The sequence below is a fragment of the Apis cerana genome, linkage group LG2, assembly GCF_029169275.1.
Source record: "Apis cerana isolate GH-2021 linkage group LG2, AcerK_1.0, whole genome shotgun sequence".
Taxonomy (NCBI): Eukaryota; Metazoa; Arthropoda; class Insecta; order Hymenoptera; family Apidae; genus Apis; species Apis cerana.
This window is the reverse complement of record NC_083853.1, coordinates 13,584,024-13,611,600: the sequence shown is the minus strand read 5'-3', so window position 1 is coordinate 13,611,600 and position 27,577 is coordinate 13,584,024. Positions and strand designations below refer to the sequence as shown.

At 26.9% G+C, this 27,577-nt stretch overlaps 3 protein-coding genes and 1 long non-coding RNA gene across 7 annotated transcripts in view; 1 reads left to right on the top strand and 3 right to left on the bottom strand.

Annotated features, from left to right (window-relative positions):
* The window catches only part of LOC108002792 (AF4/FMR2 family member 4), a 111,801-nt gene extending 108,608 nt beyond the window's left edge, over nt 1-3,193 (bottom strand). For 2 of the 3 annotated variants that reach the window (XM_062071374.1, XM_062071373.1), the window contains exon 1: nt 2,875-3,193. The gene's annotated coding sequence lies outside the window, so the exon portion shown is untranslated. Of the gene's footprint in view, nt 1-722; nt 897-2,874 lie in introns of those variants that run through there. The other variant, XM_062071375.1, reaches the window with a different exon arrangement.
* Nucleotides 3,194-3,800: 607 nt separating this feature from the next.
* LOC108002794 (cytokine-like nuclear factor N-PAC) lies at nt 3,801-27,473 on the bottom strand. The gene is made up of 10 exons (XM_062071472.1): nt 27,353-27,473; nt 27,226-27,262; nt 26,164-26,252; nt 25,961-26,087; nt 25,653-25,754; nt 25,235-25,426; nt 24,376-24,549; nt 7,517-7,627; nt 6,980-7,424; nt 3,801-6,877 (listed from the first exon to the last, which is right to left on the bottom strand). Exons 1-10 carry the CDS (start codon nt 27,385-27,387, stop codon nt 6,678-6,680), a joined length of 1,512 nt encoding a protein of 503 aa, XP_061927456.1. The 5' UTR covers nt 27,388-27,473; the 3' UTR covers nt 3,801-6,677.
* Nucleotides 7,655-15,087, bottom strand: LOC133665686 (uncharacterized). The gene is made up of 2 exons (XR_009828868.1): nt 14,971-15,087; nt 7,655-8,085 (listed from the first exon to the last, which is right to left on the bottom strand). It is a non-coding gene; the product is annotated as an uncharacterized LOC133665686 (long non-coding RNA).
* Nucleotides 11,538-21,566, top strand: LOC108002793 (leucine-rich repeat and immunoglobulin-like domain-containing nogo receptor-interacting protein 2). 2 transcript variants are annotated; one of them, XM_017064663.3, is made up of 4 exons: nt 15,672-15,811; nt 16,147-17,966; nt 18,228-18,510; nt 18,803-21,566. In XM_017064663.3, exons 2-4 carry the CDS (start codon nt 16,156-16,158, stop codon nt 19,451-19,453), a joined length of 2,745 nt encoding a protein of 914 aa, XP_016920152.1. In that variant the 5' UTR covers nt 15,672-15,811; nt 16,147-16,155; the 3' UTR covers nt 19,454-21,566. The 2 variants fall into 2 exon arrangements, with proteins under 2 accessions (XP_016920151.1, XP_016920152.1); XM_017064662.3 differs by having other exon boundaries at nt 11,538-17,966.
* Nucleotides 27,474-27,577: the final 104 nt, after the last annotated feature.

Below are 27,577 nucleotides of genomic sequence, written 5' to 3'. Positions count from 1 at the left end.
ATCAATAATAAAAAATTTTTTTTGAGAAATAATTTATACTTTCATAAATTCAAAATATTAATAAAAAATTATATAAAACGTTTTTGTTAAGATTTTATCGAAAATGTAATTATAATATAACAAAGTATATTGTATATTAAATATATCATATATTAATTATAAATTGTAGATAATATATTTTAATTCGTAAAAATATGCGAATAAATCATAATTCTTTTGCGAATTAATGTGCCATTTTTAGCTTAAGTCGAAAGTGACTCGATATAAAACCAAATAATCTACTTATGGATTCATTGCCATTTTCAAATAAATCATTTGTATAATTTATTAATTCTTTTTAGCTTTCAAATAAAAAAAATTTTTTTTTACTTTAATAATCTTAATATTACAAAAGATAAACAGATGAATTTAGAAAATTTATATATTAATGTTACTTATATATTATATGTTATTAATATAATATATTACTTTTTTAACTGTGAATTAAGACGTTTTTGAAGGATGGGTAACGAGGCGAAAAGTCGAGGAGTAAAAGCGTTACATGATTCAAGGACATACGCTAAGTGGAATCGTGATCCAGTCGATAAGTAGCTGTAAGTGCAACGAACGTTCTACCTTTATAATTTACATATTTGTATAAGGAGTTGATTGAAATTAAAAAAAACATCTTCATGAATTATCCGTCTATTCACGAAAAAAGAGTGAGAAATTCGAATGCTTACTGGAAAATCGGTACCGTAAACGTTCCACTTCTCTTTCATTCTTTCTTTCTTTTTCTTTTTGTTTGACTTCTTTTTTCTTCCATCATTCTTTCTTTCTCTTACTCTTAAAAGAAAACCGCTCCGGAATCCATGTCTCGGAATGCGAGGCGACGAGACTTAGCTTAGCACGAACGCAACCTGTCCACGCTATTTCCCCCACTCAAACCTGCTGATCCTCCTAACTCGACATGCCCATCCCCACTTAAAGTTTGAACGAGACAAACATGATTGCACTCACACTAAGAAATGTGCCATTATTTGCTACCTCATATTATCGCATGCGATGATGCGTCGCCACTGTCTCAACTTCTTATTATTCATTTATATATATATATATATATATGCGTGTGTGTGTGTGTATGTATGTATGATATGTTTATATATATAACATAACATATACATACATATATAACGCGTTTGAATTTATCAAGAAACTGAAATTATTCTGCTGATTTAATAAACATTATAAAATAATATTTTCGTTATTTTTCCATAAAATCATATAAAATATTTTTAATTTTATTTGTCTCAATATATTATTGATGTATGAAATTTTAAATAAAAATTTTTGTTTACATAAAATATTAAAAATATAATTACATATATAAAAAATTAAAAATATAAAATCGATTAAAGATATCGAAAATAGATAATATTTGACAAGAATTATATTTAGATTTATATTTAATACAAAATTATATTTTATAAAATACGAAAATTTTGTTGAACACAAATGGAATCTCATGTTATTTCCTCTGTCATCTCTCCCTCCCGTTTTCCCTTTACCTTCTTTTCCACGCTCTTCTACTTAGTATGAGTAACTCACACATTATATCGCGAGTATCTATATTGTCAAATCCCTGTCTGGTGCATGAATACCAATACTTTACTAGTTATTGTACATGCAACATGGTTTCGCTTATTTATCCTATACATATGCATTTGATACATGTAGATACAGCACGCGTCTTATTTACCGAATGATAAAGAGAAAAAGAGTGATTAAGTGAGAAAGAGAAATAGAGAGATAGCGCCGCGAACAACATGAGTTATTTTTTAAACTCGATGCATGTCTAAGCGATGATCTGCTTTAATAACAAACCGAGTATATCTAGTAAAACAAGATATATGTATATATTTAAGAATATTTTGCAAAAAATTGAATTTAATTTACCATGAATTCTTTTAAATTGTTATCTTTCTGTTTTTTAGTTTTGTTTTTTTTTCAAAGCAAAGAATAAAAATTTCAAAATATTAACAATGTAATTTTAATCTCTAAAAATAAAGAATCTGATAATAGAATCGAACACTTAACATATCAATTTAACTTCTTGATTTCGTAAGTGAAAATAAACAAATTTTGAAATTTACATATAAAAATGAGTTTCACTTATATCGTTATTATATATTTCACTGTTGTCTATCAAGATTACAATTTCAAATTCTGAATTTTTAGCTTTCCTGAATTGTACGACATACATTGTGAATATATATGTAAGGAATATGCTCCTCTGCCTCATTCGTTTCGCATTGCCGGACATACAGGCCGCGTTCTGTTTTCTTGTGCACAGTCGCAACATTACGGATCATTCCCTAGGAATAAGGTCGTTCACAAGATCGTGCCAAGAAACACTATTGACCGTTATTTGTGAATGTTTTTCTAATGGTGTTTAATAATGCTTAATTCACATTCATTTGTGAAATATGAACAATATTAATAAATATTATCAACATTAGTAGATATTAAAAAAAATATAACTAAAAATTCACATACGGTAAAAAACGCGCCATTAATTATTTGTACCAAGGCAGATGAGAATTTCACAATTATTTAAAAGTATATGACAATTTCTTCGTACATAATTTTAATGACTTGATTGTCTAGAAAGTAACGCTCTACATCGACGACCTTGTTCTTAGGATATATACAGGCGTGAATCGTATCAAGTATCTATCAACACTAGAATCAAACGTAAAAGCTTTGCTTGAAATGGATAGAGGGAGCTGATCACAGTTGTCAACGGCGTACGTGAACGGAACACTGGTCGATATGGGGAAAAAGAATACTAGTAAAGAATTGATTGTTGAATAATACAATATCCATGGTACATACTGGAAAGAATGATTATTCCTTGCGTTCCTCTTCTTTACTATCTTGCACAAAAAAAGAGCACAATGACAGTTCGCTCACGATAATGGCAGATGCGCACGACGGTTTGTCACGTGGTAAAGAATAAAAATTACTCGTTTACACGTGTACACCTACTACTAGCATTTATATGCATACTTATACACGTGAATTGCGCGTGCGAGTATATATATCCATGGAAGTGTGTATGTGTGTGTATATATACGTATATTGAAATGGTGACTATACAAAAACGTTGCAACAAGACGGCGCGTGGACGGTCGCGGCTGAACTGATCGTGGGGGTCGAGCCACAGGTGTCATCAGACGGCGGCTGCTCCACCCCTCTGCCCCCACTCGGTTTCCTCACCCGCCTTCGATCCCCACTCTTATTTGATACTTTCACGCACACGTTTAACTATGGCGAAGAAAACGCGTGCGCGCACTACCCGGCTTCCTCTATAATCATGCAATGGCATTTGCTCTATTCACGGCACCTATGAACTGAGCGAATCATGGCACGTGCTTTACATCGCATTTTTTAAATAAGTTTCGATCAATTTTTAATTTAGACTATATTATTTTTAAAATTAACATAAAAATCATTAACTTGCCATTTTAAACATTTAACATATGTTTACTAACCTATTTAAATATTCAGTTATTCATTAATAGTTTTAAATATTATATAACACAAAAATCAATAGAATATGGCAATGAACAAATTCATTTTAGATTAAATATTTATATTATTATATTTTTATTTGTATACTGTTAACAAGCATAGAAAGGAATATAGTTCTTGATTGATTAATTAAAATATTTTTAGTCATAAGAATTGTGACAAAAATAAACGAGGAATCTACATAGGAAAGACATATTTAAGTTTGGATTATTGAATATAAATATTCGTAATTCAAATAGATATTTATTCAAAAACCAGTGTATTTCGTGGCAAAACATATAACGCCAATTATTGACGCAATGCTCATGACGTATTCTCACTCATTCAGTCGCACTCATACGAATTCCTCCCTCTCTCTGTGATTTATACTCTTTACTAGCTATATGTATATATATATTTTTCTTTATATTTGCTTATACAATATTTAATATTTTTTTCTATTTATCAATCATTTTTGTTTCATCTTATACGTGTACACATATAGTACCATTAAATTGTTATTAACACATACAAAATAAACGCATGGTAATGAAATTCCAATTTAAAATAGTATGCGACATACAAATATATGCATAAAGTTATTTCACATTATAATTGATAATTTGTGATGAAATAGCTGTATATAATAATTTTTTTTTAATATTAGTAATTGTTAACTGATAAATAAAAAATGAATAAATAAACAAATGTATATAATTAAACTTTTTAATTTCTATTAAATTGTGTTTTATAATATTTATAATATAGCATTATATTCCAAAAGTATATTTATAAATACAATTAAAAAATTATTTCTTGCAAAAAATGATATATATATCTCTATTTATATATCTCTCATTCATCGTATATTACGAGAAATCTTCACTACCATGCATTTTCATTACTATGAAACAATTCAATGATGCTATGACGTATACAATGTATTATTGTAACATTAGAACTATCGATAGTCTAATTACATATACAGTATGTGATATGGGCGTTTAGCCACTGTTATACGGTACGTAATTTCCCACGTACCCAAGAGTTTGTTTTTATGAACGAGCAAATAACACGAGTTTCCACTCATAATTGATAAAAGAAATCACATAAAAAATTTCTAGAGCACACGTATCGATTTATCGTTAAAATCAATATCATGTTTATTCCATTAACGTTAAACTGTTTCTAGAAAAATATTTATCGACCTTTAGCGGACGAAAATTTGCAAATCGAACTATTTTCTCATCTCTTATGAAGAGAAAGAGAATATCTTGATAATTTCTCGTTACTAGTAAAGACAAACTCGTATGATTGGCTCTAAAACAAATTGGCAACCTTTCAGTCGCCCTCGACTTCGTCGCGTGTCACTTGTGAGACTCGCACGACCGTCCTGGGAAACGGAAGCGCCACTCACTTCCCTTCTCATCCAAACGATTCCCTTCTTTTTTATAAGATGATCTTAAGTATGTGTACATGAGAGAGAACAAGAGCACGTGATTTGTGGAAATCGTTCCGAGAAGCATTCCGACATATCCATTAATTCATGTGATATTATCAATTATGAAAGTCAGTAGAAAATCATGAATAATGGAAAGATGTTCATATTAGAAGTAACAATTTTCTTTTATCATATGAAACAAAAAATCTTGTGAAAGTTATAGCAATATAAAATATATTATTAATCATTTAATGTGATTTTCGAAATAATTATGGATAAAAATGTTTTCGTTAGATATACGTCACGCCCTATGCCATGCCAACATTTAATGCAAATCTACGTTTTATAAGTAATTGATTTAATCTTAATAGTTAATAATAATTAGAGGGACACTAGTAGGTCCGAAAAGCCTCTTTTATACTGTAACGTACGTATATACTAATTTTTAATTTGTTTTTATTTTCATTTTAATGACTCTATATAGATATGAATCATTTTACGCTATTTTCGGCTTAATTCATAAAGAGCCACGTCGATAAAAACAAAATACCGAAATCACGCTAAGCGCAAAAAAATCTCTAATTGTTATTCAAGACTGAAATTACAATGGCGATATATCAGAAGTTTCCCAGGACGAATGATTTGATGACGAAAATTGACCAACACGTTTTTTTTTTAATTTTTCTACAAGGTCATATCGAGTAAATATTTGTAAATAATCCCTATAATTTATTGTAAACATACACGATTAAAATATAAAATTTTCTCTTTAACATAGAAGTAAAATAATGATTTTAAAGAAAAAACATAAAAAAATGTTGGTCATCTTTTTCTATCATCAGTTCGCTTCATTCAACGGACGCTTCTAAAATACTGCCAAATTTTTTTATAAAATCGAGAATCTTGTCCTCAATTCTATCTTATAATTGCACCAATAAAGCGTATCTATCTTCATCATATTTTTTATTTCTAACAATTCATATTCTCATATAACGTCCCGTAAATTATCAGTATATAAACTGAATTCAGTTGTATTATGCTACTTAAAAAATATTCAAATATTTTGCCCTGCAGCTTAACCAAAAAAAAAAAAAAAAAAAAAAAGAAGAAATTCGAAAGCCTTGTTCGAATAATATTGTAAGGCACATTTTCGACACGTCCCAAGTCTCTCAAGTTTTCAAGTGAGGGGTGCGTTTTATGGAATCGAAGTCGGAAAGCGACTCGAGAGATCGACTATTCAAGACCCACGCTGTCTCGAGAAAAGTAGTCGCCATGCGTTAAAATAATACGGAAAAAAAAAGAAAAGTATTCATCTATGTATACGCAAAAAGTTTTCTTGAAAAAACATGTAAAAAAAAAAAATTACATATACATTTATAGTTTACATATTATTCGTCGCATTAAACGAACGACGAGGCCTGTATACATCAACATTACTGTTATTATCCACCCAAATCCATCGGATTCATCTGCATTGATTTCAAAAGTAACAGAACAATTCTGTTCTGACAAATCTATTTAATATATTAAGAAATATCACGGTGCATCTTTTTTAGTGATTCTCAGTGGTTTTCCACTATTCCCTTTAACAAATAGCACACTACTCTTCTCTGGTAGCGACGGGAAACAACGTTAGATATTGCAATAAATATGGTATAGCAAAAGCTTGACGATGCATGCTCCGTTAGAACCTGGCTCTGATGTAAACAGCAGAAGCATCATGTTCTCCATAACCAAGGCGTTTAGCGTGTTTGTAAACTTCATTCGCTGCAGCAGCCAATGGTAATGGCTGTTCTAATTGATCGCTCATACCTAAAGAGAGTCTTAAGTCTTTTTGCATATGTTGAAGTGGTAACTGTGTAGGAAATCCACCTTCGATGATAGCTAAAAAATTAAATCATATTATCGATATCAAAGAATTAGATGTAATTTATTAATGTTATAATGGATCAAACGAAATAAGAAAAAAGAAAATGATAGTAATACCTTTTCCTTTGTCAAGAATAGCAGGACAAGCCAATGATGTTAATTCTAAAACCTCAAGTACGTCCTTTTGCTGAAGGCCAGCACGATCTGCTAAAGCCATGCTCTCGGCCAAACCAGCAAGAGTGACTCCTGCCATTAATTGAAGCACGAGATTCATTTTGGAAGCATTGCCGACCTCGCCAAGATAAAAACTATTTTTCCCCATTGCTTCGAAGCAAGATTGACATTCATCGAATAGAGTTCGATCACCAGCCGCAAGGATCACCAATGTTCCCTCCTGTGCTTGCGTTTTGCTACCCTGTACTTGAGCCTCTAGATAGCGGCCACCTTTTGCAGTTATTGCCTCAGCGATATCTTGTGATGTTTCTGCATCTATACCAGTCATTTCTACATATCCTTTCTCTGGAGATATTTCCGTAAGGACTCCACAATTTCCAAATACCATCTAAAAATAATATTTTTTATAATATAGTATAACAAAACAATAACAAAATTATATTTAAGATAATTTAAAAAATAAATTACATTGTTACTTACATCTTTAGCTGCTTGAGGATCCGCTACACAAGAAAATGTAATATCGGCAGCGAGAACCACATCGGATGGTGTTAAACCTTGTTCTGCCCCAGCTTTTACAAAATCTGCGCACTAACACAAAAAAACAATACACTAAATTTAAATTTTTTAATTTTTTAATTTAAATTTAAAATTTTGAAAATTGATGAGGTCAACCAATTAAAACATGGAAATATAAATTTATACATAATATTTCATTATATAAAGAAATAAAATAATGTACTTAAATAGAAAATATTTTTGTATTTTTCTTTTCAATTCATAAATTAAGCTTGTTACGGCCCTGATAAGTTTTGATTTAGCATCTTAGCGACACCGCTCGGTGCGACATGGTACTGCAAAAAATCTAACGATAGCGGCTCCGGTAGATGTCGCCACAACGAGCCACTCGCCATTTGCGTCGCCATTCAGGTCACGTACGTAGTCTCAACAGCTTCGAAGCTAAACGTTTCCAGGCTTGCTTGCCACATCAGCAAACGACGCCATTGCATCATTTAAAGATATTTCCCGCATACGGCCAAAAGGTGTATCTACATATTCATTGAGATTCAAAGAATTATAAATTCATTTAGCTTTATATGTAGCGTAAAACGAAATATGTTCTGATGAATTTCTAGAAATTTCTAAACTTTCCAATATTTAAGAAATGAACAATAAATCAGTAAAAACAATTATTACAACATTCAATTTGAAAATTATATTAAATTTAATATAACAACGATTCGATTATGTTAAGATTTATAAAATATATATAATACTGTTTTTTGAAAGTAAATATTTTTAAATGAAATTGACGCCATATTTTATCCAATATATAAATGGTGTCATATTTTACGACTTATGCTTTTTAATCAAATTAATTTTTTTCAGCTATTAAATTAATACTTATTCAATTATTGAATATAATTCATATATTAATTACAATTTTTTATTGAAATATATACATAATGAACGTAAATCAAAAATGTAAAAGAATATTCGTGACATTGATGATTTCTTGTCTTTATGAATGTAGCGAGTCAACAAGTCAGTTAAGTATTGTCAACAAAGGAATAGAGAAGATGAGTAGGTTATATTCTTTCAGTCCACAAACAATCTTTGATAATCTTATAAACCGAGATTTTACGACTAAATGTATAATAAATGTTCATCTATTTTTTTAGTCATAAAGCAAATTCTTTGGTTATTAAATGACAAAAGCAATAATAGTAATTTTGTTTTATTATTAATATTATTAATATTATTAATATTAATTAATATTTATTGATATTAGTATTTATTGTTGAATAATATTCAATTATTTCAATAGTTTGAAACAAATATAAAAATTTATATTTTCCATTATTTGCACGTGCACAAAAATAATTAATAAAAAGTATATCGATCACGTTTCAGATCTGCATTATTTTACTGCAATATTCCAATCTATTTGAGCAAGCAAAAAAAATTTATTCATATAATATAATCATGATTTTATATTATGAAATATAAAATCATATAAGAGAATACCTGTACAATTGAAAAATCAAATATAAAAAAATTATGTTATACGTTGATAACAAAAATGTATAGCATAAATGATTAGAGTTAAAAATTAAATAAATGAACGCAAAATGAAAAAGGAAAGATGCAAATGATCAGTAGGTATTTTTCTTTTTTTCTCTTTTTTTATGTATAATGCAAAGTAAAGATATATATTCTCAATTGCTTACATCGTTGCTACATTCGGATTATATTTGCTCAACTTGCAAAAGTAAAAAAATTTATAAAGGATTTAAAATAGCAGCTCAATTTTGTCACTTATAATATATTTTATTCATTTTAATCATTTTATTCATATTAATGCAATTAGTAATTTGATAACATATAAAGAAAAATTCTATTTTAACTTTTTTTTATAGAACTCTTGAATTTTTTTAATATAAAAATTTCAAAAAGAATCATTATTTTTTTATTTAAATATAATGAGAAATTATATAACAAGCTATATTTATGTAACTGCGAAATACATGTCAGTGGATAACCTTGAACCAACTTCAATCGACTTGTATAGTTTCTATCAAAGAAGAAATTTAATGATTTTCCGGAACGAATAAGTCCGTGTATTCAATATAATTGCATGCAATATACATCAAATAGTTCAGAATATCTCAAATACCGTATAATAAATCATGATTTTCAAATATTTCAAATTTTTAAAAAAAATTATATATATTACAATATTATTTACAATTATAACAATTTATAAAAATCTTTTATTATATATTTAATTAATACTACATTAATTAGAAAAATATTTAAAATTCACATGATTATATATATATATGTATGATTATATGATATTTTGAAAAATTAATTGTTATATATTTACCAAATATCATATAAACAGAAAAACATTTACTATTCTACACAATAAATAGAAATTTCAAATCTGCAATAAAATGAATAATAATATATAATATTATATATAATATTTAATATTATTTATATAATATTTAATATAATAATTAATATTATTTATATAATATTATATATTGAACATCGAAAGTAAGAATTTATTTAAGCAATATGTAAACAACGTTATGTATATTAAATATAATATAATTATAAAATTAGTTTAAGCATTATTTTTATTGAATTAATTTTTTTTAAGACTTGATTTTAAAATGATTTTAATCTTTTTCAATTAAATTATTTCTTGTATCCAAGATTCATTTTTTCTAAAAAATAAACTAGCAATAAAGAACTATGCATATATACATGTCGATCAAGAGTTGGATGGACAAGCATGAAACCGGCGTACTAGAATACAAATTACAAAATGCGAATATTGTTTAAGAAATAGAGAAGAGTTGGTATAGTTCTGCAGCTTTCAGTGAACGTGCAGAAACTTTTTATATAAAATTTTTAATTACAAATTAAAAATTACAATTAATTTTGTTATTATTAATTTATACATGATACATGATCAAAAAATAAAATGGCAATACAAAACACGAGTGTGAGAATTGATGCAAAAAGAAACGATTTATATTTAAAAAGATGAAAAAAACTACAAGGTTCTAAGAATGATTTTGAAATTTTATAAAAAAGTTATAATTGGTTAATAAAAAAAAAGTTAATTAATATTCTTCTAATATCGCATTGATTATATGCAAAAATTAAATTATTTTTGAACTTGAAATATCCTATAACAATCATTATCAGCATACTAAGGTGAAAGCTCAACTAGCAATTAATTTCACCGAATTGCTGACTCGGCGAGAGCAAGAATGAACATGTAGACGAAAGAACCATGAAGGTAAAGTGGAAGAAGGTATGTTTAATAGAAATAATTAGCAAGTCTCGTGTATTTCTTGTGTAATTTACTGTGGAAAATCTTTTCCAAATTTTCTACCAGAAAATAGTTTATAAAATGATGAATTGAATATTTTATAGATATTTTAATATAATTGAAAAAATTTAAAATTTCTAGAACAATATTAAAATATATATTTTTTTTAAATTTACAATTATAAAATCTGTTCTTAATAAAGTTATTTTTTAATTTATTTAATTTTTTAATATTTAGTAAAGTTCTTACTGCTGTTCAATGATTTAATCTTATCTTAATTCTTATTACATTATTAAGAATTATTAAGAATTATTAAGAATTTTAATTAAATAGAAAGTCTATTTTATGAAATAATTTTCTATTAAAATAAAAATTATAAAGAATATGATAATTTAAGATTACTAGAGTATTTAAATAATTTAAGAATTATTAGACATTATATAAATAATAATATTTTTTAGTTTAATTTTTTTTAAATGTTTTTCAGAAAACAATGTGTATCCTCATCGCTTATAATATCAATCATACGAAGGTTGAATGACCAGCATTTATTAAGGTAATATATAATATATTATATTTGGAATATATAATATATTTGATATTCGTACGTCCCTGATAATTTTAATCTATATCCACCAATTCTAAAAATATTTATGTAACATAATTTAATTCAAACTATAGAATTTTCTATCAAATATTTAATAATTATTCTAGTTCATTTATTTGATATAACTTTAAATATAGTTAAACAAATAATTAAAAAATATGGAAATAGTAAAATAAAATTGTAAAGGCCAAGGGAACGAAGATGACGAAGGACAAAAGCGACCAAAGGAAGGTTCAGAACGAGCTTGCGCTGTGTGACCGATACGTATAAATAAAGAGTTGGATAGCTGCGAGGTTGCCAGATTTCAGTAATATTGATCGACAAAGTCGACGCGGTCGCCAACCGGGGTCACGAAAAGAAACATGGCAACATTGTCCCGTTCCCAGCTGATCGAGCTCTCCTCAGGTTTACTCAACGGTCGACCGTATCTCTGTTTCTTCGAGTTTGTATGAATTTTTGTCATTTTGTATATCATTTTTGTATGATTCTTTCTTTATTTTTCTCTTGTAAAGTCTTAACAAAGACATTTATTATTCTTTATTTATTTATCATTATTTAAAATTTTTTCTTTCTTTTTCTTTCTTATTATGAATTCTGATTTATTACAAATATAAGAAAAATACTTTCTTCTATTCTATAACTACACACGTGATGATATGTAATGATATTGCAATAAGAAAATTTCATTATGCGCTAAATAGTTAAATTCTATTTATTTGTAAAAATAAAACACAAGAAAAAACTTAGAATTTTTTTTTAATTCTCTTCTATTCCATTTTATTTTCATCATAACAAATTATTTTATACCAATTTTATAATCCAGTTGTCATTATTGAAGATGAAAGAATGCATGTTTAAAATAACTACGTAGTTCTCTTTTCTTTTTCTATTATTATTATCTATCTACCAATCTTTTGACTCTTCTAAAGATCATGTGCCAATAGTATTACGTAACAACGCTATTGAATTTATTTGTTAATGTATCTTAAAGTTATTTATTAATTCAAAAGAAAATTTTCATAAATTTGCATATTTTCAAATTTTATGTATATATAATTATTAGTATATATATATATAAATAATAATTTGTGCGCAATATAATAATATTCTGTTGCAGATCAAATTCATTGTATTTCATTTCATGAATGTGAATATAAAGAATTTTATTTCACATTTATTTATAATCACATATTTATTTATAAATATATATAATATAATTCATTACAGCTTTGCAAGTGCTATAAATTTATTTAAGATATTTTTTTAAAAAAATTTCTTTTTTCATTTTATTTTTTGATAATATTACATAATATATATAAGTATATTTTAATCGATAACTTCATGTTTATTTTATTTATATATTTTTTTCAATATATATTATATGATCCAAAAATCAAGTGTCATGTTTCATTAATAAGATAATATTTTACATCTTCTAATTAATTTGCTATTATCATATCACACGAATTTTTATCTGTGATAACAATACATTTAGAAATATTCAAACAAAAATTATACATTTATTTCAATTAATAAAATGATATAATAAAGAATAAAAGAAGAGATATAAGAGATTAAGATAAGAAATAATTCTATCTTTACTTAGTTGCTTCTCTTGGCAATAATAAAAAAAGAAAACAGAAAGAAAAGCTTTTGCGCAATTTATGGAAGTTTTGCAATCAAATTCAATCTCATTACGAATATGCACATAAATCAAATTTCGAAACAAATTACGAAAACGATTTACTAAGTCATTCGAATTGCACAATCATAATTTAATTGTAATTCAAGTTCAGGTTCATAATTCATTCAGACATTTGCCAAACTTATTCCATTTACATCATGATAAAACGTTCAATATTTTGCAACTTTATTAAATCCATTTACAAATTCGAAATAAAATTCGATATTGAAAAAAATAAAAACGAAGAAAAAGGAGGAAATAAAAATCAAGGTAAAAATGATATTGCAAATCGAGGCTTATTTGTAGATATAATTGAAGCATATCAAAGGACTGTAATTCGAGACATTTGTTATCATTTTTATCATTTTTATATATACATACAATACATATCGAATTTCTAATAATATTATTAATATCATTTATAGCAAATTTTTTATATTTTTCATAAAAATACCAAATATGTTTACATAAATTTACAATTGTTAATCATTTTAAAATAATACTAGTCTTATGATGTGCAAAATTATTATTAATTTTTTTTCTCTATTTTATAATAAAGATATATATATATATTATCTATTTATTAAATAGATTATCAATTTTATCATAATATTCTTTAAAATAGAAAAGATAAATCAATACAAACTTCTTATTAAATTATGATTAGTATATAATGATCGTTCAATCTGACCAAAGACTGTTCTCTAACAATTAAATTTCATCATATTCCTTTCTCTATGACTGTTTTTTTTTTATATAACGCAGAGAATTTGTTTTTATAGATTGAATTCCATTCAAAATTGAATATTGTTAGCTATCGTTGACAAAGCTATATTATCAAGGATTTACTTATCATATAGATAATTTATATATTATAGTTAAACTATTACAGATATATCATAGTTCATTAATTTATTATTATATTAACTATTATAATAATATCCACATATTTTGAATTAAAATAAAAAATAAAATATTTTCATATTTGAAATTCCATAGATAATGTGCATTATTTATTATATTAAATATTTAAAAAATTTGGATGAAAAAAATCTATATATATGAAGAAAAGATATATGTTATATAAACAAAAAATAGTTTTTAGAAGAAGAAAATTTGACTTTAGAGATAGAGATAGAGAGATAAATATTTTTAATATATTTTAAGTTTAGTCATCATAAACCTTATTTTCATTTATTCCGTATAATTCCATAAGTATAATTCTATGTATATTTTTATAATTATTTTTATTGTATATTTGTGTATCATTATATTCAGATAAGAAAAAATTCCAAATAAAACAAATAAGAAATATTGTGTAATATAATATTATGTAAAATTATATTTTATTAAGAAAAACAGCATTTTATTTCTAGGATTTACATAAAAAATAAATTTTTATAAAAATAAAAATATATATATAAACAATAAAATATAATTTTTATCAATTTTTTTCAGAAAGGAATATCAATAATGTTTGATTGCAGTTTCAAAAAAAATATTCAATTTATTTTGAGAAATATTTTCTAATATTGATTAGAAATTGAAGTAAAATAATGCGCACTGTAGAATAATATGCAAAAATGCGATAATAAGAATTGCAACATATCTTAAAAAATACAACTTCTCATAAAAATTTGAAAGATTTATTTGAGCAATGGGCAATAATATTATTTAGCAAGCGGAAAGCAAATATAAAGCAGTATAAAAGCTAATTAATGAACATGAAAAGAACATAAAAATAAAAAAACATGTAACGTAATATAAAATGTAATGATGTAACGGATAACCTGTTCAAAATAAATTAAAAGAAATAATAATCCTGGTATCGATAGCGAGAATACAGGGACAATAAGCAAGAATCAAGCTAAAAGGGCTGTATCTGGTTATAGTCGGGTTCCCCTCATAGGGCGGTTCGTTGAGCGCGGTGCAGAGAGGTGAAGTAGGTTTTGCGTCGGCGCGGTCTTGAAACTCGCAACGTTGCCGGCTTTTCGAGATGATGGTTACCACGAGGAGAAGCCAGAGTTGGTGGAACGGACGGAACAGATCTTTCACAGTCAGTTTTTGCTTCTGATACGCGACGGACGATGCTAGTCGTGTCGCGATGAACGAGTGTGTCATGTGACACGCGAAACAATAGTATATCTTTATTTTGTTGCTGCACATTTGACAGAACTGATACGTAAAAAGAGATAATAATACAAGATAAAAAAAAGATAATACACGAAGAAAAAAAGAGAAACTTGAGTGTGCGTGAGTGTGTGTGTGCGTGCATGTGTGATTAGTTTGTATGTGTTACCATTAATATGCGTACTTGCGCGCGCGCGAGTGCTTTCATAGCAGTATAGTAGTTGTGTGCAGCCATATATTGTATGCTGGCGGATTCCTTTCCCGTCCAATTTCGGAAGTCTACAAGTCGTTCCATTAGAGCGCACACAATTATGTTACCGGCTCAACACGGCAATAGCAGCAACACCACTGCCGCCACCATCAATAAATTCAGCAGCCTCAATACCTTCATAAGACATTGGGCCGGATTTTTTGCAAACGGTTAGACACATCATCAGTAGCCCGTCGCTATCTCAGACGAGACACACGGTGCTTCACGGCTTGTCCCGTGATTCTTGCTAGGTATGTAATATAAAGAAAAATCATAATAACGAAAAAGAAGAGCAAAAGAAAAGAAAAATAATATTATATAGCACAATTTGCATCTTTTAGTAAAAGCATATGTGCCGTATTAAATACTTGTGAAGAAATGACAATACAATTTTTCTGTTACCATGCTTCCTCCTTTTAAAAAGTTATTAAATTATAAGTGAAAGTTTTATTTTCCGATCAAAAAAACAATGCAAAATTTATACAAATCAAGAAGAAGAATATCAGTCAATTAAATCAATTTGGATTTCGCGAAGATCAGGACATGGGAATTCTTAGTTATATGCGTAGAAATCGTCATATTACAGGTTATAGGAATGAGGGAGCGGGTTTTCACGTGGGACTCGTGGTGGTGGTTAATAGTTCTTCTCACTGCGGTGCACATTACGGGTTCACAGGATCTCTCTTCAGCGGGTTCGTCGACTTTTTTTACGGAAAAAACATCACCATCTTCGCGTCTAAAATGCGCTGCAGGTTGCGAATGCCTAGACAATGGAAAAAGTCTATTGTGTCAGGAACGAAGCTTTCTTGGACTTGGTTTGTCCAGAGAAACTACCAATGTTGTGTTAAAAAACGTCAGAGCTGCTACCATACCCATTTCCGCCCTCGAAATTGCAATTCGTCTCAAGAGTCTGGCCTGGACTTCAAGTGGAATCGAAAGAATAGAATCCGGCGTGTTCCTTGCTACAACGTTCCTCGAACATCTCAACTTAGGTGACAATAGGTTGACGGAACTACCGTCGGATGTCTTCCATCCGTTACATCAACTACAGTACCTGAATCTTACTGGAAATCAATTGACTATAATCCCACGAGCATTGTTTCAAAATTTAAATCGACTCGAAGAGATCGGCTTATCGCGAAATCGATTGTCAATACTTCCTTATCAATTATTCGCCTCAGCCAAATCGTTAACTCGCTTGGATCTTTCCGATAATTTATTGGTGTCTTTGCCAGATCATAGTTTCACATTAAACAAAAACCTTCAAGAACTCAGCCTGGCTGGTAACAGGCTTACCAAACTTCCATCGCATTTGTTTTCCGGTTTAAATCAATTGAAGATACTAGAGCTGGACGATAATGAAATTGATACAATACCGCGTGGTTTCTTTGCAGATCTTGTGTCGTTGCAGTATCTCGATCTTTCCGAAAATCCTATAACACGTTTATCAAACATCGCGTTTCAAAGCCTGTCAAATTTAAGATGGCTTAGCTTAAAAAATCTACCGGTTACGGTACTTCCACAAGATGTATGGCGACCACTAAGAAAGCTACGTACTCTGTTGCTTTCTGGAACAAAACTAGAAGTTCTCCGTAACGAAGACTTGAAGGGATTGGAGAAACTTGAGACATTGGAAATAAATAACAGTCCACTGCGAGAGATCTCTCGATGTACCTTGGATCGTACACCGGCTCTTCGTAAAATCGATCTACATGACAGTAATCTGACCTTTCTTCCGGCAAATGTGGCGCAGCTGTCGTTTCTAAATGAATTACAGCTGCAAGGGAACCCTTGGGCTTGCGATTGCCGTATGTTCTGGTTTGTAAAATGGGCTGAAAGCAAAGAACATTTACGAACCGCTTTTCAAAGTGGATTCCGGTGTGGTGATGAGATCGATGGTACCGGCGATATCCTTCAAACTCTTCGTTATTTGAAATGCACACCACCGAATTTGACATATTCTACGCCCACGGAACAGTATCTGTTGTTTCATTCCGTACTACTCGAATGCGAATTCAGTGGCAATCCTACGCCATCGTTAACATGGGTTACTCCAAGACTTCAAGTATTGCATTGGAATCCGGATCCAGCATTTCCCGATAATTTTGTCGAACATCCTTCTACACACGGATGGGAACAAAGTGTACCGTTCGTTGATGATGGTCGTATACGTATTCTCGAGAATGGATCTTTATATATCACGACGTTGCTCAGGCAGGATGTTGGACAATACAAGTGTTTCGCGGTGAATCCAATTGCCAATGCTACTTCCTATGTTAGTTTGCAGATGAATCCAATAACATTAAACAAAGTCAGGATCATCAGCATTTTGGTAGGAGCTGTTACTGCCACGACTTTTCTTCTTTTAACGCTCCTCTTGCAACTGTTGCGTTATCTCTTGATCAAGTAAGTATTTTTTTTTTCTGTTTCATCAATCATTTAGTGCTAACTATAATTATCATATTATATATAATTGTTATTCAAAAATAAATCGTGTATTATTTAGCTTCGTTAAGATCTATACATATTAATATTTATCCCTTCTATTTCGTGTAAATATTTAAAATACTTATTATTGAAATTAACCTAAAATAAACTCGTGTGAAACTGATTCATGCACTATGTAACTCATGTTGCTACTAAATAAAATTATTCTATTCGTTTCAGGTGTGGCTGTTTAAAATGGTGTATGTGTTGTAGACATGTTGGTTCTACTCCTAGAGCAAAACAAATTTATCAAATGTTGGATAATATCGAACAATACAAGAGTCAACAACTTGAGAGATTACGCGAGAATTACACTCAACAAGTACATAGAATAAAAGAGAACTGTGCTCAACAAGTAGAATGGATTCGCGATAGTTATGAAGGTCAAATGAGGCACATTAGAGATATAAGGGATTATGGAACAAGCCATCTTACGGCTCTCAGAGATCAGTATTATGATCAGGTAATAAAATATTATTCATAAATTCCTATTAATATAACTATAATATATTAATTATTAATTATTATATATTAATTATATTATATAATATATTAATATATTAATATAATATAACTAGATCAGAATTTGCTGTAATACAAAATTGTAGGAATTTATTATTTTTTTAAAAACGATTTTCACAAATATTAAGAAATATGTCAAAAGAAATCTCAGCTATTTCCCAAGTATGATGTATATTTGGGATATATAATAATATATAATGTTTCACATTGTTGTTTTTTTGATCTTGAAATAGGTGCGGAAAGTACGAGATTACTCAACCAGTCAGCTCAATTGGGTGCGAGAAAATTATGTCTTCCAACGTAACAAGATAAGAAAGTTCAGTGCCCATCAGGTGCTACGACTTCGTGAAAGTTATAAGTACCAACAACAAACACTAAACAAAGTATTGGAGAATCTACCGAATTTTTATTTTGATAATTGTCGAAGCGGTTCTTGTGGAAAAAGCGATTCGATGGTGTTTGATCCGAAAGAAGACGGATCCGTCCGAATGGACACTTACTTCAAAGCAAAAATTAACCTAGAGAACAGTACAAGTATGGAAGACGTTAATAGCGAGTATTATACACCAACGGAACTTTCATCGACCAGTCCTCATGGAATTATGGAAGGTATCCATATCAATTATATTGAGGAAACAGGGCCACCTATTCGATTTGATCCATTATCTAATGGAATAGCAGCACCACATTCGATAATACTTCATAGTATCGAAGAAGATGGAAGTTCTTTATCAATATATAAAGATGCAGATCATATTAAGCCAGTTTTTAAAGGCTTCAGCACCGAAATTTTAGCCAAAGAGCCTAATAAAATTCCAGAATGTTTTGGTCTCCTTGCACCCACCTCCAGTATGCCTGATTTACCACGTGAAACCAAACTTTAGATAACTTTGATGACATGTGTTACGAAAGAGTACTAACCTCTCTTTATAATAGCAAGATTACAATTAAGACGAGAATGTACTGCCACTGGATTATTATGTGAGAAAAATTTATAGAAGTGCCTCTACATCGGTAAGTGAGAATGCATTCGCAAGAACGAACGGTGGTATTTTTCTCTATCGTGGGACTTCTTAAAATTTATTTATTTATTTATTTTTTTTTATTTTATTTTGTTGCTTTTTTTGTAAAATAAAAAACAATATACCTCTATAAACGATAAGAGAAGAACGCCAAGAATAGGAATGTCCCTTTATTGACATCGATCAAACTGATGGTTGTGTATGCGTGAGTGTTGTTTAAGGAGGACATTAGAAAAAAAATCGCGGACAGTTTCCAAGGATTTTTCTGTGATTCGGTCGATGACCTTGCAACCTGTCCGCCCCTATACTTTGTGCTTTTTATCATTGTCGTTATCATCGCTCAGTATCAACGATAATGAACGTCGATTTTTAGATGAAGAAAATGCTGGAAAGAAATGCAAGATATAGAGTGTTACTGCCAATTCTTCCGTAAGCCAATTTCAACTAAAACAAAAACTTGCAAAACCATAAACCAAAACAAAATAAAAAAAAAGAGAAAAGAAAAAAAGAAAGAAACAACGCGTATAATAAATCCACAATAATTTTCGCCTAATTGTCAATTTTCCCGAAGATCAATAATTTTTATAATTAAAAGCAATCGATCGACTCTTTTTTATTCTCTTGTAAATAATATGCATACATGAGATTTTATCAGTTTGCAGAAATGTGTAAATTTTTATGAGACTGAACTCGCGATCGGCATATATTGTTGATAATTTCTTCACTGATCGAAGTTCGACGAAACAAAACGTGTTGTTGTGTTTTGATTGTTTTTATGTTCTTTTCATTGTTTTATTTTCAATTTCAAAAAATTGAATTATTCATTTAGATAAATGTCATTTTTTAAATGTTTAATATAATAATAATAAACGTCTTTTTTAACGTTTTCTTTTCGCGCTTTTAAATTGTTTTCAAATCAAGTGCAAATTGTTTGAAATGTATAAATATATAATTATTTAAAAAAAAATCATTTTATCGAAAACAAAGATGTACTTAATTATCATAATAGCATATTTTGTTTCGTAAGTATCGAAGAAGATAATAAGTGATATTTCTGAAATTTTTTTTATCATTTCAAGTTATTCAATTTAATCAATTTTATTATTTTAATTCAAATATCTACAAAAATTTTTATCAGAAATCTATAAGTAGTCTTTTTGAATTATTTCTTTTATATCTTTCTATTAAAAAGATTAATTTCATTTTTAAAGTAATTATTATTTTATTTTTAAATAAAATATTAATAATTAATAATTTAAATTGAAAATGTTCAACTAATTTACATAAGAAAAAGAGATATATCAATTTCAACTAAAAAAAAAGCTTTGCAGATCTATTTAAAATATTTGATCATCGGGTGAACTAAAATGGCGCAATGAGACAAATCTCTAATTATTGGTGTTAAATAAAAGAATATTCTAATCGTGATAATCACGATCACAAAGCTACGATAAAGACTGTACAAATTATTAACACGCAACTTTAACAATGCTTTAATATCAGACTATTCCCAGACTTTTCTCATGTGCTTTTCTATGTGCAAGAATAAAAATTCAATCGCAGAAGACAAACCGATCGTGGCTTTCATTATTTCAGTGAGCTTAGTAGATAATGCATGTTCTACAAGCTGTTACTTCAGTTGACGACATTTCATTATAATTGGGAAAACTTACGCAAATGATTTGTAAACTTAAACTCATTCAGGAAACAATTTATTGATATTATATCATTTATTTCAATTTTGCAGTATTTTATCTATTTAATAATAAAAAAAAATAAATCAACGAATTTAAATGTTATAAAAAATTATTTTTTTAATTGTATAAATGACTATTTCCTATTTTATATGCATGTTATGTAACACATCAACATTATTCGACGATATATCTGGTTTAAATGTATACATCGAATAATATTTTTAAATCATTAAAAAAAATATAAAAAATTGTTAAAAATAAAATTTATTCAGCTTGAATAGAGAAGTTAAAATTGAATTTTTTCCTTTGCCATAAAAACTTTAGTCAAAATTTATCTAATTTGTGTTTTTTTAATGTTTTTAGTTTACGTTAAATTTATTTTTCGTTAAATTCTAAAATGGATATAATTATAAATTAATCTTTTTTAAAACAATACTATAAACATTTAATCATAAATTTATTTTTCACATTGAGAAATAATTTTCAAACATTGTAATTTAATATTTAATGTGTATATAATCGAATAATTGCTAAACATCGCTAGTCCGAATATAATAGTTATTTCAAATTTTTACAATTATGATAATGTCATAAAAAAATTAAATTTCACTATCAAATTTTTTTTTTAAATTTATATGATTATATTTCATAATATAACTTAAAAATTTAATATATGCAATCAAACAATGCATATAATGCATTATAAATGATAAAAACAAATACAATTTTGTTTATTATTCTATGAAATTTCAAGTTTGTTTAATATGAAATGCGCGCGTATTCAATTTTCTTCCTTTTCAAATCTTTTTTCACTTTCCTTTCCGCTCAACCGTCTCTCGTGACCCCCCACTACACACGTTTGCATGCCGTGGAAACGAACAAGAGCTAACGCATGTAGCGGTGTTCCACCGTTATTTTTGGATCGCTTCAGTGACTTCAAAGAGATAAAATTTTATCATCCCTCGAAAACAAGAACGCGTCAAACTCGGCAAGAAGCATATGCAATGAAATATAGAACGTTATACAACTAACAAACTGCCGTTACCATGAATGATATTGCGGAAAAACGAATTCGAATCGCGTTTCGTGACGAACGAAGAAAAATAAACGGATTAGGTGATTGGTGTAACTGATACGAATCTTAGCGGTTATGTAGTAATGTGTCTCACGCAATCCGATTTTTAATTATCTTTCATGTACTTTAACGCGTTGATATTCTTAAAATGATATTTTTAATGTTTTTAGTATTTCAAAATATCGTGTTATTCAAATCTACTAATAATAAGATTACATGTGAACACTACTTTTAAACATCTTATCATCTTCGTTATCAAAGAATTAGTCTTAGTAAAATCTAATTTTTAATAAGATATGTATTTATGGTTTTCTAAACTTAAAATTTATATTTATACTTTTTGAAAGTTATTTTAAAAATTTCACTTGTTATCTTCGAATAATTATTCATTAATCGCATTGTATGCTTGGAATCTCTACAAACGTACTTTAAAATTGAATTATAAATTTAAATTTTTTTTAAGTCAAAAATATCACAATATAAAATAACGAAAAGTTAATTTATATGTTTTGAGTTTGTCCGAAATTCCACTAAATTGTTTCTTAAATGTTATTTAGAATTGTGAGACATATCTATTGACTCACGGAACTGATTATAGGACTAATTATTAATGATTTAATAATAATAATAATAATAATAATAATAATAATAATAATAATAATAATAATAATAATAGCTATTAAATATACAAATAAAAGGCTACAGATGTACTTCATCAAAACAACCACTTGCCAAAATTGGGCTGTGGAATATTATAAAAACACGTTCCAAAATATTACATACTATAGTATAGCAAAATGAAGAATAACTTGCATATACGCATTATATTTGCGCATTATTTTTCAATCATAAGTTCCTCCTATAAAAATACAATTTCACAATTTCTTTTTAAATGTTTCGTAATTTTTCATATTTTTTAGTTTATTAGTGAACATATGCAAAGAATACTAATAAAAATGTATAAAAATATTTATTTTTGTAGAAATAATATCAATACTTTCAAAAAAAATTAAAATATTTTTTGATCTATAATGCAAAATTACTTCTACTATTGTTCCATTCTTTTTTTTTATATTTAGATATGTATAAATAAATATATATGTATATGTATATATATATATATATATATATATATATATAAGCATAAATTTCAAAATGTAAAGAAAAAGATTTTCAAACTTTTCCACTAATATATAATTACACATTTTACATTTTGTAAAAGCGATCAAGCGATTATTAAAATATAACTAATTATTAAATTACTCAGTAATTTAAATAATTATATTTCTTTAAGGTTTTTTATTATAAATAATTTTGGTTATCATCTTAATATTTGTTTTAAATTATAAATTAAAATAAGTAGTTTTAAAAATAAATTGAACATGCAGGACGATCAATAAATAAGATTTTTTTAGAATATGTATCAATTTTTTTATATTCCTAACTTTTATTTTCATAAAATTATTAAAACATTTTATTGAAAAAAATAATATATTTTTATAACATTACTTTTGTAATAAAACTTAAATCATTGATTAAAGATGGAATACGATAGAACACCGTAAAATAAACGGTAATATATATCTTACTGATGATGCACTAACAAAATTGATAATAAATGAAGATTATTATCAATTTATATAAAGTCTGCAATATTCTCCCGAAAATTTAAATTTATATTCTTAATGCAAAATTGTAAAAAAAAGTCACGTGATTGTTCGAAATAACTATTTTAAGGCAAAAAATTTTACTAAAAAATATATGTATTTTGATTTATAAAAATTAATTAATTTTTATTATTATTATTATTTATTTCCTGTATTTAGACAATCTCGTTCAAATTAATATTATAATAAATAGAATTTATTAATATCAGTCAGTAATATATTTTGAATATTGAATATTTTTTCTTTTCTATTATTTTAAAAAATATTTATAATGGGAGAATAACATTGTAATTATAATAATTACCATATAGCATTGTATAATATAATTAAATGAATTGTACATACCTTTTCCTGTGTTCGATTCCACACAATCACGCTGTGTCCACTGTTGATCAGGTTTTTTACGATACCGCTTCCCATTATTCCCAAACCAAGGAATCCAAATTTTAAGGTTGATGGAAGGATGTTCTTCTCTTTAAGCGTTTGCGACATTGTTTCCACATCCAAAGGAGGTGTTACCTATTATGTTAAATTTTATTAAATTGTTATTAACATATTAATAATTAAATTCATTCTAAATTCAAATTTAACGCTTAAAAGTTATATAATAATTTTTTTTTAATGAAACAAAATTTTATAATTTATATAGAATATCAAATTTAAAACAAAAGAAATCAAAATATTAATATAAGTAATAAAAATAATAAATAAATTAATATAAGGAATACAATATAAATAAAAAATTCATGTTTTAAATATTATTTTTTAAAAAATGGAATGGAAAGAAAAATAAATAAATAAAGAAAATTTCGTGATTTTGTATTAAATAATATAAATTTAATGGAATTATTATTATATTATTAATGGAAAGGAATTAAAAGAGGCACAATGATATTATTATTTATTTATTTACATGAAACTTGATGATAAATATTCTAAAGTGTGTGTGTGTGTGTATATATATATATATATATATATATAAATAAAAGTTCCTGTTTTTAAAATATTTTGTATTTATTTAAAAAATAAGATATTAACTTTTGTCCATATTGTAAATAATCAAATAATATATATAATTATATAATATAAAATATATATAATTATAAATGAAATTTTTTTTATAACATATAAAACATGTATATATACATGTATATGAATATATTACTTGCAAAATAATAAAATTTGTATAATAAAATGTACTTACAGGTCTAGCAATATTCGCGGGCCTGTTAAGAAGAGTTGATCCCGATTTTCTAACAGGAGTTGAATGGTTTAATGCAGGACTAATGCTGCCAACCCTATTACTATTACTTGTACTTGATTCTCTTCGTTGTTTTTTGGCTGGACGACGAACTTCACTTGCACTAGAGTCCAATCTTTTAGTTTTTGGCGTTTCCTAAATCAATAATTTTATATCATATATTTTATATTATAATATAAATAATATACATATTATTATAACATAATATACATATATATATATTTATGTATATTATAATATAATAATATAATAATTTATTAAATAGTCTATAATTTTAATTTACTAAAATGTTTATCATATCATATATCAATCTAATTATTTATTATAATATATAATAATTTATTTATAATATAATCCTAACCTTACGAGGTTTAGGTGTCTTTACTATATTCTTCTTCTCAGATATACTTTCTTCTTTAAGTCTGTCGAATAAAGAGTCTGGGTCTAAGCCATCTTCAAATACCTATAGCAAATAGTATTACTATGATTGTTAGTAGATGATTTATGGTAAGTTTATTATATAACTATTACAATAATTGTTTAAATATTTTTTTATAATATTATAATAATTAATATATATTTATTAGATATTTTTTATTTTTTATAAATTTTTAATATATATATATTGCATACATATACATTATAATTTTTATTTTATCTTTAGCTTACCTCTCCATTAGCAATAAATTCTTCTATTGCTTCTACTGCATCTTTAAATGCACCAGATTTACTAGATTTTACAAGAGTATCTTTATATTCTAGATATGGTTTTATATTAGATTCTTCTATCCATGCGCTATAAGAAATATTTTTATAAGTTTTAAACTAAATTACAAAATTTGAAAAAAATAAATAACTTTATTCAAACTTACTAATTATTTGTTCCAAAGAAGAAAATACATTGAACTGGTCCCTTCTTAGTATTTGTTGGTTTCTTTAAGTCCTTTGAAGGATTAGACACCTTAAGATGTCATTGAGAAATTAGTATATACATAAAAATTATGCCAAACATTATACTTCTATATCATTAAATAATAAAATAAGATAAAAAAATCATATTTGAAAAAGAAAAATATTGATAATATTCATATATTTTATATTATTTAATTCATATTTTATAATAAATTATATTTAAATATTTTAAATATAAAAAACAAAGATATAAATGTAATTTATATATTTTTATTCATTATATTATTTGTACTTACAAAACCATATTTATCATATTATATCAAATTCACTCTATTATAAATATTTCAAATATATTTTAAAATAATTAAATTGTTTTAAATAATTCAAATATAAATGTTATTAAACATAATTTAAATGATATATATGCATAAATTAAATAAAATAATTTTATGTTAATTTTATTTTTCTATTATTCATAAACAATATATAAAATAAAAATAGATAATAAATAATTTATCAAAAAATTATTAAAGAATATAATTTATATATTATAATTTAATTCATTTAGAAATTAAGAAAATCATAATTAGCGCGCTATCATTATAAGTATTTATTTCATAAAAATTGATTTTGAATAAAATTAATTTCTTTTTTTCTATAAAAAAAGATAATTTAAATAATAATTGCTTGGATGTACGTAATGTAAATATGTAAATTTTGTCTACAAATATCATGATTAAAGTTATGAAATGGCAGAATATAATTTAGGTTATATTTTTGTAACCTGCGCGCCAATTTGAATTTGAAGGTCGGATACGGCGGGAAATATATAATGAGAAGTAATAACATTATTGACATTATATAAAATATATCAATTTAAATTGATATGATGTGCAATTAAAAAAATCAAACGGAGTACGAGACGTTCCCGCCAAATATGATGGCCGCGTTTGACTTCGTGGCGCGTACAACCAAGCAAAGTGTAGTTAACATAGAACCGTTAGTAGTTAACTCCAACTTACCCGACCAGGCCAAGGCGAAAATCCTTTCATCTTCGCCCTGAAATCCATAAAGATATTAATTAATAATCACTGTTTACATTGCACTACTTTTATTACAAACATTCATTAATTAACACGTAATACACACCATACAAGATCACCCAGTTTGAATACTTCTGACATAATAACACCTCCGTACGTCTCTCACAATCGGCAAGCGACTGACTGACGAGTAGAGCGTCGTTTGTGCATGACGACGTGATCCAAATACCCCCTCCAACATACTCAATGACTCAAATGAATGTCTTATTTCTATTTATAGATTTAATTAATAAAATAACCAATATAAATGTATATTTATCTATTATTTTTA

Bases quoted from the DNA above. Each gene is read 5' to 3' on its own strand.
- LOC108002793 (XM_017064662.3), top strand. From the start codon at position 16,156: ATGAGGGAGCGGGTTTTCACGTGGGACTCGTGGTGGTGGTTAATAGTT. The intron at 17,967-18,227 runs GTAAGTATTTTT...TATTCGTTTCAG, and splicing joins TTGCGTTATCTCTTGATCAA to GTGTGGCTGTTTAAAATGGT. The intron at 18,511-18,802 runs GTAATAAAATAT...ATCTTGAAATAG, and splicing joins GAGATCAGTATTATGATCAG to GTGCGGAAAGTACGAGATTA.
- LOC108002794 (XM_062071472.1), bottom strand. From the start codon at position 27,387: ATGTCAGAAGTATTCAAACTGGGTGATCTTGTATG. The intron at 25,427-25,652 runs GTTAGGATTATA...TTATTGATTTAG, and splicing joins AGACACCTAAACCTCGTAAG to GAAACGCCAAAAACTAAAAG. The intron at 6,878-6,979 runs GTATTACTATCA...TTAATTTTTTAG, and splicing joins TATTCTTGACAAAGGAAAAG to CTATCATCGAAGGTGGATTT.